The 18065-nt window shown below is 39.5% G+C and overlaps 2 protein-coding genes across 6 annotated transcripts in view; one reads left to right on the forward strand and one right to left on the reverse strand.

Moving 5' to 3' along the window:
- The window catches only part of PPP4R1 (protein phosphatase 4 regulatory subunit 1), a 39595-nt gene extending 35627 nt beyond the window's left edge, over window positions 1–3968 (reverse strand). The window contains exons 1-2 of one of the 4 annotated variants that reach the window (XM_083450110.1): window positions 3863–3968; window positions 942–994 (exon numbers count right to left, since the gene is read on the reverse strand). In XM_083450110.1, the coding sequence (XP_083306236.1) occupies window positions 942–951 (10 nt within the window). In that variant the 5' untranslated portion in view covers window positions 952–994; window positions 3863–3968. Of the gene's footprint in view, window positions 1–19; window positions 186–941; window positions 995–3862 lie in introns of those variants that run through there. The other 3 variants (XM_083450115.1, XM_083450111.1, XM_083450118.1) reach the window with 3 other exon arrangements.
- Window positions 3969–12613: 8645 nt separating this feature from the next.
- Window positions 12614–18065, forward strand: part of RAB31 (RAB31, member RAS oncogene family) — a 42403-nt gene continuing 36951 nt past the window's right edge. The window contains exon 1 of one of the 2 annotated variants that reach the window (XM_083450245.1): window positions 12614–13776. In XM_083450245.1, coding sequence (XP_083306371.1) covers window positions 13738–13776 — 39 coding nt within the window. In that variant the 5' untranslated portion in view covers window positions 12614–13737. The remainder of the gene's footprint in view (window positions 13777–18065) is intronic. The other variant, XM_083450246.1, reaches the window with a different exon arrangement.

The raw sequence follows: 18065 nt of genomic DNA on the forward strand, positions 1-18065 counted from the left end.
TTGCTCCTCTTAAACTTACTTAGGAATACTGCTGCTGCTTTTCATCCCTTTTTATTACCTTCCTATAGGGAATGAAGCGGAACACACTATTTTAATTGTGGCCGAACACTGGTTTAGAGGATGCCAAATGGAGCTCTGAGATATGACACACTGCAATAAGTAGATTGAATCATTGTGATGTCATTCTATAAAGAACCACCTTCCTCAGGTGATAATTCCAGGGTTGGTGTCACAATGTAACCTATACTGTATTTGTAGGCACACATGCTTTGTTTTGTGGCCATTTGTATATATGGATTCAAAAATTAAAATGTTCTCTGCAAAAGCATTTGGGATAGCTATCCGAAACTGGGTTTTTGGGTCATTGCCTACTTTCATTAATATAAGCCTTGGGCTGATTTAATAAGAGCCAGGCAACCCTAATAAGAAATCAGCATTTAGCTGCTTATATAACTGTACTGAGGTTTAATGAAAATTAATATTTTGACAGAAAGGTAGTTGGCATAGCACAGTAGATAAGGCTGCTGTTCTAGACACACTTGCCTTAATGTCTCATTTAATTCTGTAGGACTTCTGGGTAGGTATGCACAGGATTGCCTTGAAAGGGTATAAACCATGTTTATATCCAAATCAGTTCTGCTTGTTTAATATACTAAATATAGTATAATATTCCCCTTGAGGCTAGTAATAGTGTCCCCTTGCCACTGAACTCCCTTTCATTTGTCAGTAAAACACAAAATAAAAATATGTTTAATTGCAGGACCACAAGGTTCGATAGGTGCTCAGCCTTTCCTGCAGTCGTTATGAAGGTCATAATTCTACAATATCAGCTGTACTAGTTAAGGTTCTCTAGTACAAAGAAATAGGAACACAACTGTCACAGTGATTTCAGTAGCTGATGCCTATACCATACCATTGGGTTTTCTACGTTATAAGCTTACCATGGGCCATTTGCAGTGTTGATTGAGATGACTGGTGATCTGCAATTCCTTTCCTGGAGAAAAGGGAGAAGCCGGAAATTAGATTAAGTATCACTAGATAGTGTACTTACACTATCCTTACTGCACCTTTTTGTAGTCTGAACAGTGTAAACACCAACTTTACAAAACCATATGGTAATCAACAGAACTCCTAAGAGATCTCTGTAACAGACAAACGTACACTGACAAACCTCGTCTGTCTTTCTGCCTGCTGTTAAGAGAAGGCCCCAAGATCAGTTCCCATCATTTCCAGTTAAAGGATCTCTTGATGGCAAGGATGGCAAAATATATCTGCCTGAAGCTTCAGGGAACTGCTTCCTGTCAGAGTAGACAGCACGGGGCACCTCCTATATTACTCATTGTTTTTCTGTTCCGGTAGCTTTGGCCATTCGGCTTTTTACTTGGCATAAAAGGTAAGAATCTTGCAAAAACCAAAAATTTATTTTGTGCCTCCTATGGGTTGTGTTTTTTGTTTCTGCTTGATAACTTCTATATGAGAGTTCTTGGTAAACTTCACACAGTTTTCCTTAATATTAAATAAGTACACCTAAGATCTGCTTACAATTCTGAGTGATTAAGAGTCAAACATTGAGATATAATGATGGCATAGCCCCTGCACTTCCTCAATACCATGCAAGTACGAGCTGTATTGCGATGTAGCATAATTTATGAAAAATATTTATATACTGCTATATCATAAAGTCAAATAAGTTTTTAATAATAAATAAGGAAAAAACATTTAAAATTTCAATATTACAGACAATCAACTAGCTATTATGGAAATATATTATCTGAATGGCCTGCATAGGCCTGGCACATAATATTGTGACTTGTTGGCCTTTGTAGCTGCAGTAATTTTTGATCTCAGGCATTTGTGATTGAACTAGAAGGAATGTCATGTATAGGAGGTTGAGCCCATATAAAATACTGATAATAAGCAGCATTTTTTTATCTGGATGCTATATTGTTGTTGATGGAGAATGCTGGAGAAAAATGGGTGATTACCTAGCTGCCAAAGATTCAGTAGTTACGAGTTTAGTAGAGTTCATGTTTCTGTTCATATGCACTATGGCATATTAAATTTTCTGTCAAATGTGATTAGCAGCTGTATGGATTAACTTTAACCATTACATGTATAGTCAAGCATACAGTGCAGTAGCACAGGCTGTTAATAAAGATTTCAAAGATAGCACCAACTTTATGACATTCAAATCATTCTCTTGTGACCAATGACAGTTTTTTCTATAAACATTTTACTGGACAAATTTCTGCTGTCCTAAATCAATGGAGATATGATTTAGCACACATATATGACATATTTTTTTAGTTTTCTTTACTAAATGTACCTCATATTAGCTTCTTCACATGTTGTATAAATGCTGTATCTCTTTTTCCAAATGTAATTGAATGGACATATATTAGAAAAATAAATAAATAAAATGTACTCGGGCTGCACGGTTCTGTGCATGCTTACCTGGGAGAAAGTCCCATCAAATTCAGTAGAGTTTACTTCTGAGTAGACACATGCAGCATTGCAGTAACTGTGTAGTTTTATTTTATGTTCATACAAAATCAAAGTTACTTTGATTGGAATGTTTATGAAGGTTCTAAACAAATAACTACTTGGCAGCATACATTTCCCTTACATTACATTTTCAGGGGAGGGACTGAGGTACTGAAAACATGCTTGCAGGACAATCCAAACACTAGCTGGGCAGCAGTGCAATGTGAGAGAACAATAGAGCAACAGTTGCATCTCTAGCCTTATTGCTCACACAGGGTGGAAGGCAGAGGGCAGGGAAATAACAATCGGCCCCAGTGCCATCAAGTGGACTGGCTCAGCGGATCCAGAACACCTGGTTTTCAGACTGGGTGTGTGTGTGCTGTTGCCAGAGGCAGGTGGGGTGCAGACCATTAGGAGCATCACAACTATTACGTAGAATGGAAGGCAAGAGAGTGCTTAATTTTGATGTTGCACAGGGCACCACGGACATCTTGAGACCCCAAGGTCTGCCACTGCTATTTCAGAACAGGGACCTTTGTATTTTAGCCAAGTAATGCTAGTGTCACTCCATGGGCAGAAAGCCAGCAGGGCTGGATGGAGAGACACCTCTGCTCAATCTGTCCCCCCAACCCTGCACCCATTGTTGGGGGTATGGATTGCAGCTTGATTTTAGCATGACTGAAGAACTCTGCAAATAAAGAGATATGTGCTTCCTAGGCAAAGTAACTTGAAAGTTTTATTGTGTTAATAATAGTAATGCATTTCTATGAGACAGGAGATGAAAATTTAATTGAAAAGTATCAATCCTACATCAGTGTTTTGAGATTAATTTTTAAAAACTTTCAACTATATGTGTAATGGCAACGCCTATCTCTTTTCATAGATACTACTATTTATAATCTTTTTAATGCCTTTTCATAAATTACAACATCTTCAATGGGACAGAAATAATTTTGGGAATTGCATTGTGGAATCTGATTTTTCCCCCAAAAGGGGAAATAGATTTTTATTGTACAATTTTCAGTCGACGTACTATGCAATTGGTTGGACAGTATGTGTGTGTATCAAGCAATTTTTAAAAATGAAACATCTGAAATGAGTGACTTTGAAAATATGCTGCTCACAACCCAACACAGTTAAGCATGCTTAAGCCCATTTATTGCAATATATTTTATTCAGCTTAACTTTGTGTTGAACTTGAACCATTATTTTTGAAGGCATAAGCATGATCAGAACTCAGATGAAAGACTTGCATTTTAGGATATTTATTTCAAGCATGTTAAGGCATGTCGGCCATTTGAGGGCTCTATACACTTGGAATGGAAAAAAGGGGAAAGGAGTGTAAAGAATGACTGTTGAAAATAAAAAGAAGTCCTACCTTTCATAGCTCTGTTTACTTGAAGGTTAAGGAAAGTAGCATGGAGTAGAGTAGGAGGACAAAGATAAATGATTGGCTGCTATATATCTCTTGTTAGCCTCTGTACAAGGAGATGTCACAATCTCACCATGACAATGAGCTGTTCCTTGGGTACCAATAAGAAAAGCAGAATGAATTACTAAAAACAAAGGCTCTAGTCACTCACAATAGATATACCTAAGTTCCCTCTCTCACTTAACACACATTATATATTACCCTGAGGCAAATATTGATTTCCCACACACTAATAGTTGCAGTAATGCCCCCTGATGAGTGTACCTGTAAGAGGTACTGTTAAAACATTAGGTACACTGTACACCTGAACCTAAAGCACTAATTGTTTGGGATGGCCCCGACCCTGGCTAAATGGGCTTTAGTGGTATGTCCAAGCAACATAAATGTAACAGCTCATGCTAGCCATCAATTGCTGAATTATTTTACAGGGATTACCAGCTACCTTCAGCAGAATTTCAGGTTGAGCTACTGCACCAAATCCTAAATGGCTATTGCTGTCCATTTGTCTTCATTCTCTTTTTCTAGACCAACTAATTATTCAGCTATATTAATTGATTTTTAAAGTGGTTGATTGATTTAAATAGGTCCTCCTGCATATGTAGCAGCAGTGTTTCTTAAATGTAGCCTTTTAAAATACATTTACTAAAAATTTGGATAGGAAATGGAATGGAATGCCTTTTTTAAAGATAGATTATGCATGCATGTCATAGCAAGCACTAAGAACAGTTTTTAATGATTTTATTATACCGTATTATTTTTAAATTTTTATACTGCTTTTTAAAATTAGTGAACAAAATGTAAATGTGTGCAGATTTACTTGATTGATCGCAATCATAACTCTTATGATTAGTTTCCTTAATCAGGTGAAAAGCTTAATTTCAGCTCTTTCCAAACTCTGGCTATAAATTACACTTAGATGATCTTATTTTCCAAAATATTCTCAATTTTTTAATTCACCATGTAGCAACTGTTTTAGATATCTCTAATACTGTGTGTCTCAGCAAGCAAGAAAAGAATGTGCCCCTATTTATGGGAGGCTTTTGATACAAAACATGTACAATGACTAATCAGTAAACATGCAGTGTATAGTTGCTAAATGTATGCGTTCATGCAGTTGAATTGTTGTTTGCACAAGTTCTATGTAGAGAGAAAAAACTAGTTTGACAGTTTTGTTTTACCTTCTTCACCACTTTACCAACTGGTAGGAAGCTGCAGTGAAGCTTTTGTGTGTTGGCTATGTTGTGAGGAAAATACCCACCCAGTGTCCGCTGTCAGTAGAGTCCCATTTTACTCAATAGCACCAACAAGGGAGGCCAAACAGACACCAGAATTGATCAATCAAAGCATAATTTTATTTCCCATTCAAGTACAGAAAGGTGCAGCATCTAGCAACCTGGAAAGCTATTAAAACTAAAAAGGCTGGACCCTAATGTTAATCAGGGGAGATCTTTACACCTATACAATAGTGCAATGGGGCAATTAGCCTTGCAAGCAGGGAGGCAGATGTGTGGAATTCCTCATCAATCCCCAATGCCAAATGCTCTTCTTCAAGGGCAAATAGATAAAAGACCACTCATCTAAATAAAAGCTGTTATACTGCCTTCTTGAGCTCATATATTTCCCATTGGTCTGATAGGCAGAGCATGTGCCAATTGCCCCTTCTTCTTGTCATAAGCTTGAGTTCCGTCCATGATTACCTCAAAATGGAGTCTCTTTTTTTCCTTACAACAGGTGTCTTGTGAGGACAGATGATAAAGATTTGCCAAGTTTCAGGTCTGTCAAAATGTCCCATACAAAGTTGGAATTGGTGAAATGCTGCAACAACAACAAAAAGCTTCACAGACAATCTACATACACTGCAGGTAGTGAATTCTCTAATTATATATATATGTATTGATTTTCCTAGCATTTGCCACCCCCGGCTGTTCTGCAAATGTGGTTATATAATCAGTGGGCCCTGCATATTTCTATAATGAGAATCATCATTACGATCAAGGAGGAGTTGCTCAGGCTCCAAAACACTGGAGAGGATGCTCAGGAGCAACTGTTTCATCTTGCAATTCCATATTGAGATCAGGGCTTCATCAGGATCACCAGTTTTCTCCACTGGAAAACACATAGAGCATTGAGGAACGCATTTTCTATTAGTCTCCAAGACTGGGCTATATAAACGGGCCCACTGCTGTTAGATGAGGGAAGTGTCATTGTCGTCACACAAAAGTTAGATAAAGCTTTCTGACTGCTTGCCTGGAGAAGATTCTTACCATGGGCAACCTATAAAGAAGTTGTTTATAATGCTGCTTTATCCAGCCACTGTGGGAGTTTCTGACAGTTTTATCCATAATAGTCTGGTTCCCAACTGATGTTGCAGTGCAACAAATCCATGCACAAGAACATGTATAAATCAAGAAACTTGAGTAATTCAGCCCTTCTATCACCTGTACAAAATGTATCCAGCTTGAATTGATCTAACATTACATTCCGACATTACATCCAAAATAATTTTTACCAAGATTTTAGTGGGTATTTAATAGTCCCATATTTTGCTAACTTTATTAAAAAGTATATTTGAGGAAGGAAATGTGTGTGTCTCTTTGAATTAAACTCCTTGTTTGAAACAAGAGGAAAAAAATCACTCCATTTCCATGACTGATGAAACTGCACAAAATTAATTGCAAGACAGTGATCCAGGAAAGACTAAAGTATTTTGCTTCATCTAATGTTAGTGACATTCAGTACATAAAAAGTGTGTTCCCGTGGTTGATAAATTATTTAGCAATCACTAGCCTTTTAATTCCTCTGAGAAATTTTAATGACAGCAGATGGTGATGCCAGGAGGTACTGCATAGAATACTTAGGCTGAAATAGCAAACTAAGAGTCCATTTCACATGTTGCACTGGGGCAATATTTTGCAAACATGGAGATTTCTCTATCTTTGCATCAGTGAGACTGAAATATTATCATTACTTGTAGATATTTCTGTGGTCATTTTGCAGTGTTCATTTTGCTCATGAAACTGCTGCTGATACCAGCTTGCATGCTTACAGTCTGTGATAATACTCTGCTATAATATAATCTGGAAATAAAATGTATTTTAGAATAGAAGTTGTATATTAGACACACAATAAAAGGCATATACTGAAGCACATAGTCTGTTAAATTCTGTAACATAATGCGTAGTACTGGATTATGTTGTGAGTCTGCAGTATTAAACCTCTGGTGTTCTTCCTGAACTCTGATCTATACGCTATACTTCTGATTTATACTCAGAACTACATTTCATAGAATTGCACTGTGAATATGGAACTTTGATGGATAACCTCTGGTTATTGTATTTTTTGTTGTTGTGGGGGACAACATATGGCAGACAACAATGATCAAATGTAATTAATAGTATGATTTTATTGACCAAGGAAGAAGTTTGGTTTACTTAAGTACATTAAAAATTGTTTGAAATATTGCTCTTAGATAATGATTATTGAAATATTTATCATCCATTTGCTTCTGCAGAATGCACTTATGAAACACTTCTACAAACTGAGCATTTTAAAGCCAGTTTGAATCTGAATTTCCAGTTGGCAGGCGGTACTCATCATGCTCATGCCGATTTGGCAGTATATGAACTGGCTGTCTATAAAAGAAACTTGTTATCTCTCTTTGGCATTGGGCACAATACAAGTCTGTTTACATGACAATAAGTCTTTGGAGTTAATTTAATTCCCTTTTCATACTTTGCAATGTAAAGTAAAGGGACTGAAAGGAAGACTTGTGGCTGCTTTTCCCCCCAGCTGTCTCCTGTGCAAGAAATAAGACTGTTGATGCACAACTGTTGAAGCCACATTAAAATACTCTCCTGACAAAATTATTTTAAGAGATTTCTGGTGCTGTTGAGTTAAATCATCAGTATTTCAATAAAACACACCCAAAAAAACACTGGTATTAGTATACCGTATTTTTCGCTCTATAAGATGCACCAGACCACAAGACGCACCTAGTTTTTGGAGGAGGAAAACAAGAAAAAATATATTCTGAATCTCAGAAGCCAGAACAGCAAGAGGGATCGCTGCGCAATGAAAGCAGCAATCCCTCTTGCTGTTCTGGCTTCTGGGATAGCTGCGCAGCCTGCATTCCCTCCATAAGACACACACACATTTCCCCTTACTTTTTAGGAGGGAAAAAGTGAGTCTTATAGAGCAAAAAATATGGTAATCTACATAGCATAACACTTGCTGTTAAATTTTGATACAAACATATAAAGGTATTCTTCCATTCCTCTTCGTAGCTGTCAACGTTTCCCTTTTTTTAAGGGAAATTCCCTTATTCCGAATAGGATTCCTCGCAAGAAAAGGGAAAAATTGACAGCTATGTCATCTTTCACTGTAAAGTAAGTCTACTTCATACCCCAAATATTATTTTTATTTATTTATTTTACAAAGCTCTACTCGATTTGATCTTCAAAAGAAAACAAAGTGGCTAATGAGTAAAATCAGCAATTAAGGCAAATTAAACTACAGATGTATTGGAAAGCTACAGTGCCCAAACCAATCATCCCATCCAATTTACACAGTTATTTCGTTACAGTACTATTCTGACCCTTCAGCAACTTACTGTTACAAATCTGGGGTAACAGAGTATGGGGCTACAAGGGCATCCATAACTGCTAGAATTAGTGAATATTATAAATTAATAAATGATAGACTTCAGATAATATTTGGGATATTGAAGGACAGATGTTAGACTAGGGGAAAATACAGGTGAAGCTTTTCCAGGCCAGGGGCTCACCTGGAATAGAAGTCATTAAGAATGGCAAAAGCTCCTAGAAGCAAGTCATTAACCCATCAGTTGAAACCATCAACTAGGCAGAAGGTTCTGACGAGGTGCCTTGAAGGCCAGAACCATCCTGGCAGGCTGGGACACAGGCATGGAGATGATATGCAGGATGCCTTGAACTCCAGTGCTGCACTGCTGTAGAGAAAAATATCCTCTTTAGATGTAATGCTCTGAACTCTCTCCAAAGTAGACCCAGGTGTAAATATGTGTGCAATGAACCATATTTCTTGAAGAGCGCCTGGAACCCCTGGGATCTCGTGCAGCCAATCTCCAACTGGTGGAAATTGGGGTGTTGTTTAACACAACAGTAAGATTAGACTTAAGTCAGAAGCCAAGCTCAAGCATGCTTGCACTTGAACTGTATGTAGAGCCAACTGATGGATGGGGATTTTTATGTGCAGGGGCATTGCTAGGTACTTAAAAGACTTGAGGGAAAGGAACATCAAGGAAATTTGTCTTTGGGCAGATTAAGATGATGGGTGGCTGGGGTCTCATTTACGCTGCAACCAGCCACCCTGTTAGCATAGTTTTGGGTTTTTTTAAGGCAACGGGGAGAAGACAGGACAGGAGATTGGGGGCCCAATGCAAATTACTGAGTGCTTAGGTCCCATGGTCCACAGCCTAACCAACAACCCTGTTTATATGTAATGCTTTTAAATATGCCATCCCTTGTATGCATTCTGAGGTGGTACAGTCATTTAGTAATTATACTTAGCAACAGTTGCACAGCTAATGGGATTAGTTAAAAGAAGCAGATCAGATGAAAGAGCAGAGTAATTTTAATGGAAGTCAGCACAAGAATAGACATGGGTCATTCTGCACAACTGGTTTTTGTTAAATGAATTAATGAGAACATAAGACTGGCCGGCTGGATTAAGCCAATGTCCCATCTAGTCCAAAATCTTGTTATCACAGTGGCCAACCAGAGGCCTCTGGGAAGTCCAGAAGCAGGACCTGAACGCACAAAATTAATTTGTTACCTTTCTTCATACCACTCATAACTTTGGCTTGTTTAGTCCAGTATTGTGCACTGTAACTGGAGTGTCTCAGACTCCTGCTTTCAGACCACTGCTACCACAGGTCTTTTGGGTTGAAGGTGCAATGGATTGAATTGGGACCTTCTACACGCATGCAAGGCATGCACTCTACCACTAAGCAGTGCTTTCTCCATTCTTATTCTTTTTTAGTTTCTCTTAATTTATTTATAGAAGGGGAAAAAATCACAACATCACAAAAGGAAAACAACACAAAAGTTGCTGATCAACCAAGCTGCTACAAAAGGGGGAGGGAGAGAAGGCAAGTATCATCAGAGTTGTTTTTCTGCAGTTTTAAACATACTAAAATATGACAAATTCCCCAGAAATGTTTCCCTGACCACAGCTCTTTGAATGCAGACAAACAATTATGGTGGTTCCTGGAATAGAATGGGTCAGAGGCAGCTTGAAGGACACGTCTGTAACTTTTTCTTTGTGTGAGTTGGTAGATAAACAGAGAAGATTGTCCTTATATTTCCTCCTTACCTTGTTTGACCTTGGCTTTCGTGATAATCACATTTGTTTAACAGATTGAATCTTGCACAAAATATTTGTAGTGTGCTTTATGAGTGCTTTAGTCCTTAAAACATTTCAGCCTATTTAAAACTGGTTAGTACACTTAATTACTTTTACATGAATGAGACTACAGTTCACAAACTAGCTATTTTAGGGTAATAATTAAATAAGTTGAAAAGTACTCAGGAACAAGTTCTGGGTCATGACTGTATAGGAAGATTTATTGTTTTGTGGCAGGTATTTATAAGAAAGTACAATGAGATCTGGTGCAGTGTTGTGCTGGCATATATATTTGCTTTTTCTATACCTTACTGCAACCCATTCTGGCTTACTATAGGCTACTTTTACGTATGTGTATTGTATCTGTTGGGGCTTGATAGCAGTGGAGGTGTGTGAGTTGTGAGGATGAGATGTGCAACTTAATTGAGCCTGAATCCCTGCCTAATATAATTGTGAACATTTTGCTGTCGATAATACATCTTGTGACAATACTTTCTTGACACAGGCCCTAGAAGTTCAAGTTAGAAACTCTACTCCTGATTGGCACAGCTCATGGAGATGGCCTTGGACAAAAACAAAGTGCCAACCATTTTATATTTCTACTATAGTGAGATGTAAGTAGTGTTAGAGGCCACCCCTATCCCTGCTGAGCCATGCATGGGATTCCAGGAGTCTTGGCCCTCAACTGGGGTCTCTGCCCCTTTGGAGAATGGAAGGCACATTGGAGGCTGTCGTAGTTTTAAGATTTATGATTCATATATTTATACCTGCATGTAGATGGAGGGTGTACAGATCTTACAGAACAGGCATCTCAAGAGGAGCCTATTCCCCACAGCAGTGCAGCAGTGGAGCCCAAGGCATTTCTCCCAGCCTGCCTTCAGCCAGCCTGCCCAAGATGGATCTGGCCTTTTCCTCAGCTATCCCAAAGCTTATTCTCAGTCATGCCAATGGCCCCAAACTTCCTGTGACATCACGTCCAGTTACCCTGACAACTTTCCAAATCACATGTCAGCGTAGGGGGAAAGGACAGTTCTCTTGCATTGCCAATGGCTCTCAATGGCCCTGTATTGTTTGGTGTAGCGGTTCAGAGCGGTAGTGTCATAATCTGGTGAACCGGGTTCGCTTCCCCGCTCCTCCACATGCAGCTGCTGGGTGACCTTGGGCTAGTCACACTTCTTTGAGGCCTGTCAGCCTCACTCACCTCACAGTGTTTATTGTGGGGGAGGAAGGGAAAGGAGAATGTTAGCTCCTTAGGGTAGTGATAAAGTGGGATATCAAATTCAAACTCTTCTTCTTAAAGGCCCTAGCTTGGCCAGGTCGGTTTGCATAGGCTAGCCCAGAAATTCCTCTGCAGCGGATATTTCTCCTTTCATATCCCAGTTAGTTAAAATATTACCATTTATTAATTTCTAGGCTTTGGGTCCTCCCCCACAAATCTATAACAACTTTCACTGATTATCTGCCTTAAGTCTGTGGACACTGAGGGGGTGTGTAAGACGTTGATCTACAGATTTACCCATCTCTATATCTTTTTCTTTCCTGTCCACTTCCTTAATACATGCAGATAAATGTTAGTTTTTCCCTTTCAACAAGAAACCCTTTAGACTAACTAAACTATTTTTTTATTATTATATTTACCTTGGCAGGAAAAGGAACCACATCACTGGAGAAATTTATGTCTCCACTGAAATTTATTGTTGTGGCCTTTTAGGTCATCGCATGCATATTATGGGGTGTTTATTTGATCTGTTCATCCCATTTGCAGCCTGTTTGCTTTATCGCACGGAACTCAGCGGATCCCATTGAAATTCATGATATAAAGCACTGGCTTTACTATTTTGGCTTTACTTTAAGCCAATTCACTTCTGTGACAGAAAGTTACAGGCTATGTCAATCAATGCATTTTATTGCAAGGAGTCCTCACTTGGGCTAGCAAGTTTTTTTCTGGTATGAAATTCTGGACAACATAACCATAATTTTACAGTGGTAAAATACTAGGGCTGACTCTTTGCCCATCTAAAGCCTTCCTCGCCCTCCAGGCTACTACACTCTAAAATTACTATGTGATATATACAGTACTAATAGATACCTACCTGAATATGGACTGAAAAACAACAACTGTATTTAGGCTGAATTTCTGTCTGTAGACACTTCCTGACAACCTTTTTATTGCTCATTCATCTTGATTTGTTTGCACACAGTGTGTGTATGGATTATAGGATGCATGTTGTTTATTAATCTGTTTGTGTAGAAGTTATATTATGACAAGTCACAATGCATTTTTCTGTCACTTTTCTTACTGCAAAGTCTATTTTGTTTTTGTTTTCTTAAGTGAGTTTGTTGTATAAGAGCCAAATCCATTTTAATTGCACAACCTGGATTTGCTATATGTGATTAAATCCCACAGGCAAAATAGCAAGTCTGAAAGCGCTCTGTGATTCTGGAAAGATCTGGTATGCATAGAATTTTTTCCCATAATCATTGCTCATTCCTTTGAGGCAGGGCTAGGTTTCTAATGACATCTCTAGGGGTGGTAGACTATATTATGCAAATAAGTACTTGTACACATCAAAGAATCCAGTTTCCCTTTTTAGTTTACCAGTGCAGAATTTGATTATTATTATTATTATCATTCCTGGCTATGGCGCAGATTATAATATTATATGTCAGTTAATCAGTAGGGCTTGACAGGTCTTGCTCAGTTAGAGTGTCCTGACTAACTAAGATATTATTTTCAGTTTCTTCTGTGAATAAATCCTGTTATATCATGAGTGATATATCAATGACATTTCTGGTTACACTTTTTTTTTTGGGAGCGAAGCTTTTAAAAACAGATTATTACTTTTCAAGTTTGTTAACCCACGCACGACTGAGTGGAATTCTGATAAATGAGCATTTATTGAATGTGTCAAGCCCTTTTAGTTGTACTTTTTTGGAATTAAGATTTTATTTTTTTACTTGAAACGTTTCCCCCAAAAGATTATGTTCACCTCCTCCTTCTCCTCCTCCCCTTCCTTTGGAGCATTGCCTCTTGCTGTTCCTTTTGGATATCGAACAATTTCCCCAGAAGAATGTGCGAGGAGAAAAATGGGCGGGAACTCCAGATTGCTATTGTGAGCCGCAGAAGAGTTTGTCTCTTTAACTTGCCTGTCTGGAAATGCAGCAGCAGCAACAGCAGCACAGACCCAAGAATGGAAACCGCGTCTCCTGAAATATGCTGAAGCGCAGATATTTTGTACGTGTTGGGTTTGGGTGAGGAAAGCACCAAAAAGACGCGAGGAGGAGCTGGAGCCTCCGGGGCTGCGCTCATGTGACCGGTGGCGGCTGAGGGCTGGGGCTGCCCAGAAATAGCCGCAGCTGCTTTCCTTGCTCGGTGCAAGTGGGTAGCGCGAGGGAGATTGGCTCCTCCGAAGGATGCGAAGCCGCCTAGCCCCAAGCAGATGATGGCGATACGAGAGCTGAAAGTGTGTCTGCTTGGAGTGAGTAGCGACCAAGAGGCGGAGTGGGCTGGGGTGTGGGCTGAAGGAGAGATGGCGGGGAGGAGGCGCTGGATTCTCAAGCCGTGTCGTGGGGATAAAACAACAACGCGCAAACTGAGGAACGAGAGCGAGAAGGATGCCTGCCCCGAGGCACCTTGGAAAGTTTCGTGGTCTTTGCAGAAGAGCTTCCTTTGTCTTCCCTTCGGCCCCCACTTGGCCAGATGTTCATTTGCTCTGCAAAGGCTTGTTTGGCTCTCGCTTCCTCGAGTTGCTTTCTGGGAAGTTTGGCAGTTGTGCTAGATAGGGATGTTAGGCAGACATCCCCTCACCCTCCGCCATCGCGCCTGGGATCTTTCCCTGCTTAATCCATTCCTGCTCTACCTCACTTCGTTCCACCAGGTGGAAATGGTGTCATATCTTCTGGGAGATATAGTTCTCACTGAGATGGCGAGCCTGTGTTTGTAGATATATGCAGATAGAAAATGATCGTCCTAGAATCTTTTCCCCTGACGTCCAGTTTTCTAACTGGAGAGCTTTACTCTCCCCCTCATACCAGCCCCCACCTGCAGTGGTCCAGGCCCAGATTCACCATCTCCATACGAATTAGTCCATTGTTTCTTTTGGGGTGGGGGAAAGGTGGCTTAAAAAAAATACTGGTGCTTCTCATATGCTGAACTACAGAAGGATTTTGCCCATCCCTCCTCCCTCTCTTAAACTTTCTTCCACAAGCTAAAATATGTTTTATCCAAACATGGTCTTTTGTGGTTTATCTTTAGCAAGTAACGTTTCGTGCTGGAGAGAGGAAAGGGATTGCTACATACTTCAACTGATTTTGGCAGTAGTTGGACAGTAAACTGCCCGCATGCAAAGCAGTTAAACATCAGACACAGCTCAGCTAAAATTTTGTCTTTCTGTGCCTGACTGTGTCTTTAGAAGAGTTTGCATCAGTTGTGCTAAGTTCCTCTCAGCTGAAACTTGGCGGGCAAACACAGACCGGTTTCCAGGGAGTTGTTTCTCTTTTTGCTTTCAGTGTTCTTGACAAACCTTTTGTTGGAATGACACACTGTTTTGCACAGCCATGTTTGGCTTATACTAACTACATAGACTTGCCTCCCTTTTATTTGGGCAAAACAAATAAACCTAGTATTAGTTTTAAGAGAATGGCATTGTGTGTACAACAAATAAGGAAGAAGAAAGTTTAAAAATCAGCAATATTTGCCAAAAAAGTAAAGAGCCACTTAGAATGGATTAAATAAAAAACTACTCCAGTGTGTGGAGATATGATCTGAAGGCACATAGGACTATTACTTTGCTGAAGCTAACCTGGGCTGGGTCTGGTCAGTTCTGGGATGAAAGAACACCTGGGAGCCACCTTACATATGCCACATTGTGTTCCATGATGGAAGAAAAGTGGGATATAAATGTAAATAAATTAATACGTGCCAAACAATGCCAGCTACATAGCCCATTGCATAGATTATTTAGGTCAAAACTCTTGGAGATAAACTGTTGACATTACCAGCACGAAGGCTTGTTCTTTTGCAGACGTACATGAGAGTAAGTGCCACAGAACTTATTTTACAAAAAGCTGGCCTATGATTGTCCTATGGATCCACAGTAGGTTGTGCAAATCACTCGGGGGAGTCTTTATTTTGCTGTGCTGTATATTATGCCTAGGTTTTGGCCTAGAATCCTTCTCCTGCTTTAAACCTTGAGTACAATGGCCACCCACGCAGGATATAATCACCCATGCTGCAGCAGAATATGTGGCAGCTATAGTGCAGAGGTGCTTTTCTACTAGGACGTTACTTAGTTCAATCAACATGTTCTTGTCCTTCTTTCTAAAACCTTTAAACAAGTATTTTCTGTGTACCACCCTATTTCACTGATTTCGCTGGAATGATGGAAAAGATGTATGTGACCTAATGAACTAATTGCAGAAGTTTCATTCTGCTTAACTTATTTCCATTTGCTATCCAAACCAGCTGTGTTACAGCATCTAAAGAAAAAGAGAAGTACTTATATTTGCAGCTTCTTTGCCTTTCCTTTTGTCATAAGTAACATAAATTAAACTGCAATATACAGACTTTTTATAAATGTTAAACAAAACTATTAAAAACTGCATATACCTCAGATTTAGTAATAAAAACTTTTAAAAGTTTGTTGTGAGCATTTTCCGCTGTGTATTCCTAGGGAAGTTAAAGTGCAACATACCTTTATGATCTGTACATGCTTCTGTACATTTAATAGCTCATATAAAGTTTTGCATGCTTTATCTTATGGTATATGACCTTTCATTTTTTTTAGGTTAGCTCTCTCCAGCATGATTACTGAACTTTTATTCTAGAAAATGTGGCATGGTTTTTTTCTTGAGCAAGCAAAACACGTAGCCAATTAAATTACAGTCCTATACCCACCTATTTGGGAATAAGTAACGTTGAATTCAGTTGTACCTTTCAGTAGAGTAGACATGTATAGGATTGTGCTGTTAGCCTCTCTTAATTCAATAGGGCCTAACTCACACGAGAGCATGGGATTGTACCTTTAGAGTCAGTATTTTGAAAAGCTCATTGTCTTGTGAAATCTGTGAATGCTAAAGTTAGATTTACAAGAGGCTTTTTAAATAAGACTCTGTGGATGTACTGCATGACCTAGGCTTGCACAACTCTCCAGCTTGTAAACAAATGTCAGAGAGAAACACAGGAAAAAAAGAGGACATGAAGAGTTTCAGTTACACCAGCCAAGACTACTAGTCATTGGGAGGAGGCTTTGTGACCTTAAATGCAATATCTTACAAAAGCATCAGCTTTGATCGTGATTTACTTACATCACCTTTCATAAAGGCTTGATGGTCAGTTTTTCCAAGAGTGCAATATCCTTCCTGTAGCAGAGCAAGCTGCCCTGTGTCAGATACAGATTATTAGAACAAGGCAGGTCAGTGCTTATAACAGTAAAGTTTCATTTATAGTTTTATAGGTGTTGCTGTATAAATAACAATATCTTCACTGTTCAAACCTTCTTCCCCTTTGACTGCAAAATGTGATCAAAGATGCATAAGGCTTTATAAAATCTGGGCAACCATACTTACCATGCTGAAGTCTGTGGCTTGGACTGTGTTCATGGAATTTCCCGGACATATCCGGACATATCCAAAATACTGCAGTCAGTAGTCAGCGGAAATAGGCAAAATGTCCAGGAAAATCCAGATGTATGGCAGCCCATATTGACAGTGTCATTTTTTCCGAATTCCCATAAAAATAGCACAAAAATTGGTTTTTTTGGGGGGGGGGTTGCCCCCAAACGCTCAGCAGCTTTGGGCAAACCTAAAAAAGCTCATAAACTTTGGCCAAAAAAGGCTTCTGTCTCACATTTTCACTGCTTCAAATATGGGAACCCTATTAGAAGAGCTGTTTCCATTAACATGTTTATTTAGTAGCATGTTACTGAAAAGGTGTAGTTTATGTATGCACTTAAATGTGTTATGTGGAAATGCATATACTGTACACCAAAAAACATGGACCTTGAGAGGGAATTGAAGGAATCCAATCTGACTGTATTCTGCTTTGGGTGGAGTACAGTACATATGGATTTAGATGAGGAGAGGAGCAAATGCAAGTGATGATATAATTTGAGATAAAGTCTAATTAGTGGCCCTCTAACCAACTTGCAAAAGAGGACACAGATTTGAATAAAATTTGCATATGCTTTGTGTCATGCAAATCGTGTCCTTCCTAGAAGAGGGCACGTGTTGCGGTGAGATCTGGAGACAGACCTCTTGGTTGTGGGTGGGTCCATTGGATAGCCACAACACCCGATTGGTAGGTCCCTCAATGCTGGGTTTCAATCTGGCCAATTGGGCTGCAGTCTAAATGGATCGAGGTACATATATAAAGCCATGCACATGACCCAGAGCTTCCTCTTTTGGCTTGTACATCAGAACACCCGCCCACCTCTCCCTATTTTTAGGGCCTTTTGCGATTGACCTTGCTATGCCGTCTTTGGGACAGGTACGGCAGGAATTTCCCCACTTGGCTGATTGGCTATTGTCATTTGGGTTTCGCCTGCCGCGCAGCAATGCGTCACAACTTGTAAGGTTGTGCATAGGCACTGGTTCATATGATAGGGATGGGAGAACGGTCCGCCATCCCTATGTGAAGAGTATTCTGTTAAAGGAATCCAGGGACTCAACTTGGTTTGGCCAGCCCCCGAAAAGGGGTTGAGCCCGTGCCTGAGTCCAGGGGAGCATCTGGGGAGTGAATAGAGTCTGCTCCCAGGCTTTTCACCTTCCT

This window comes from Podarcis tiliguerta (assembly GCF_965153285.1).
Source record: "Podarcis tiliguerta genome assembly, chromosome: 7".
Taxonomy (NCBI): Eukaryota; Metazoa; Chordata; class Lepidosauria; order Squamata; family Lacertidae; genus Podarcis; species Podarcis tiliguerta.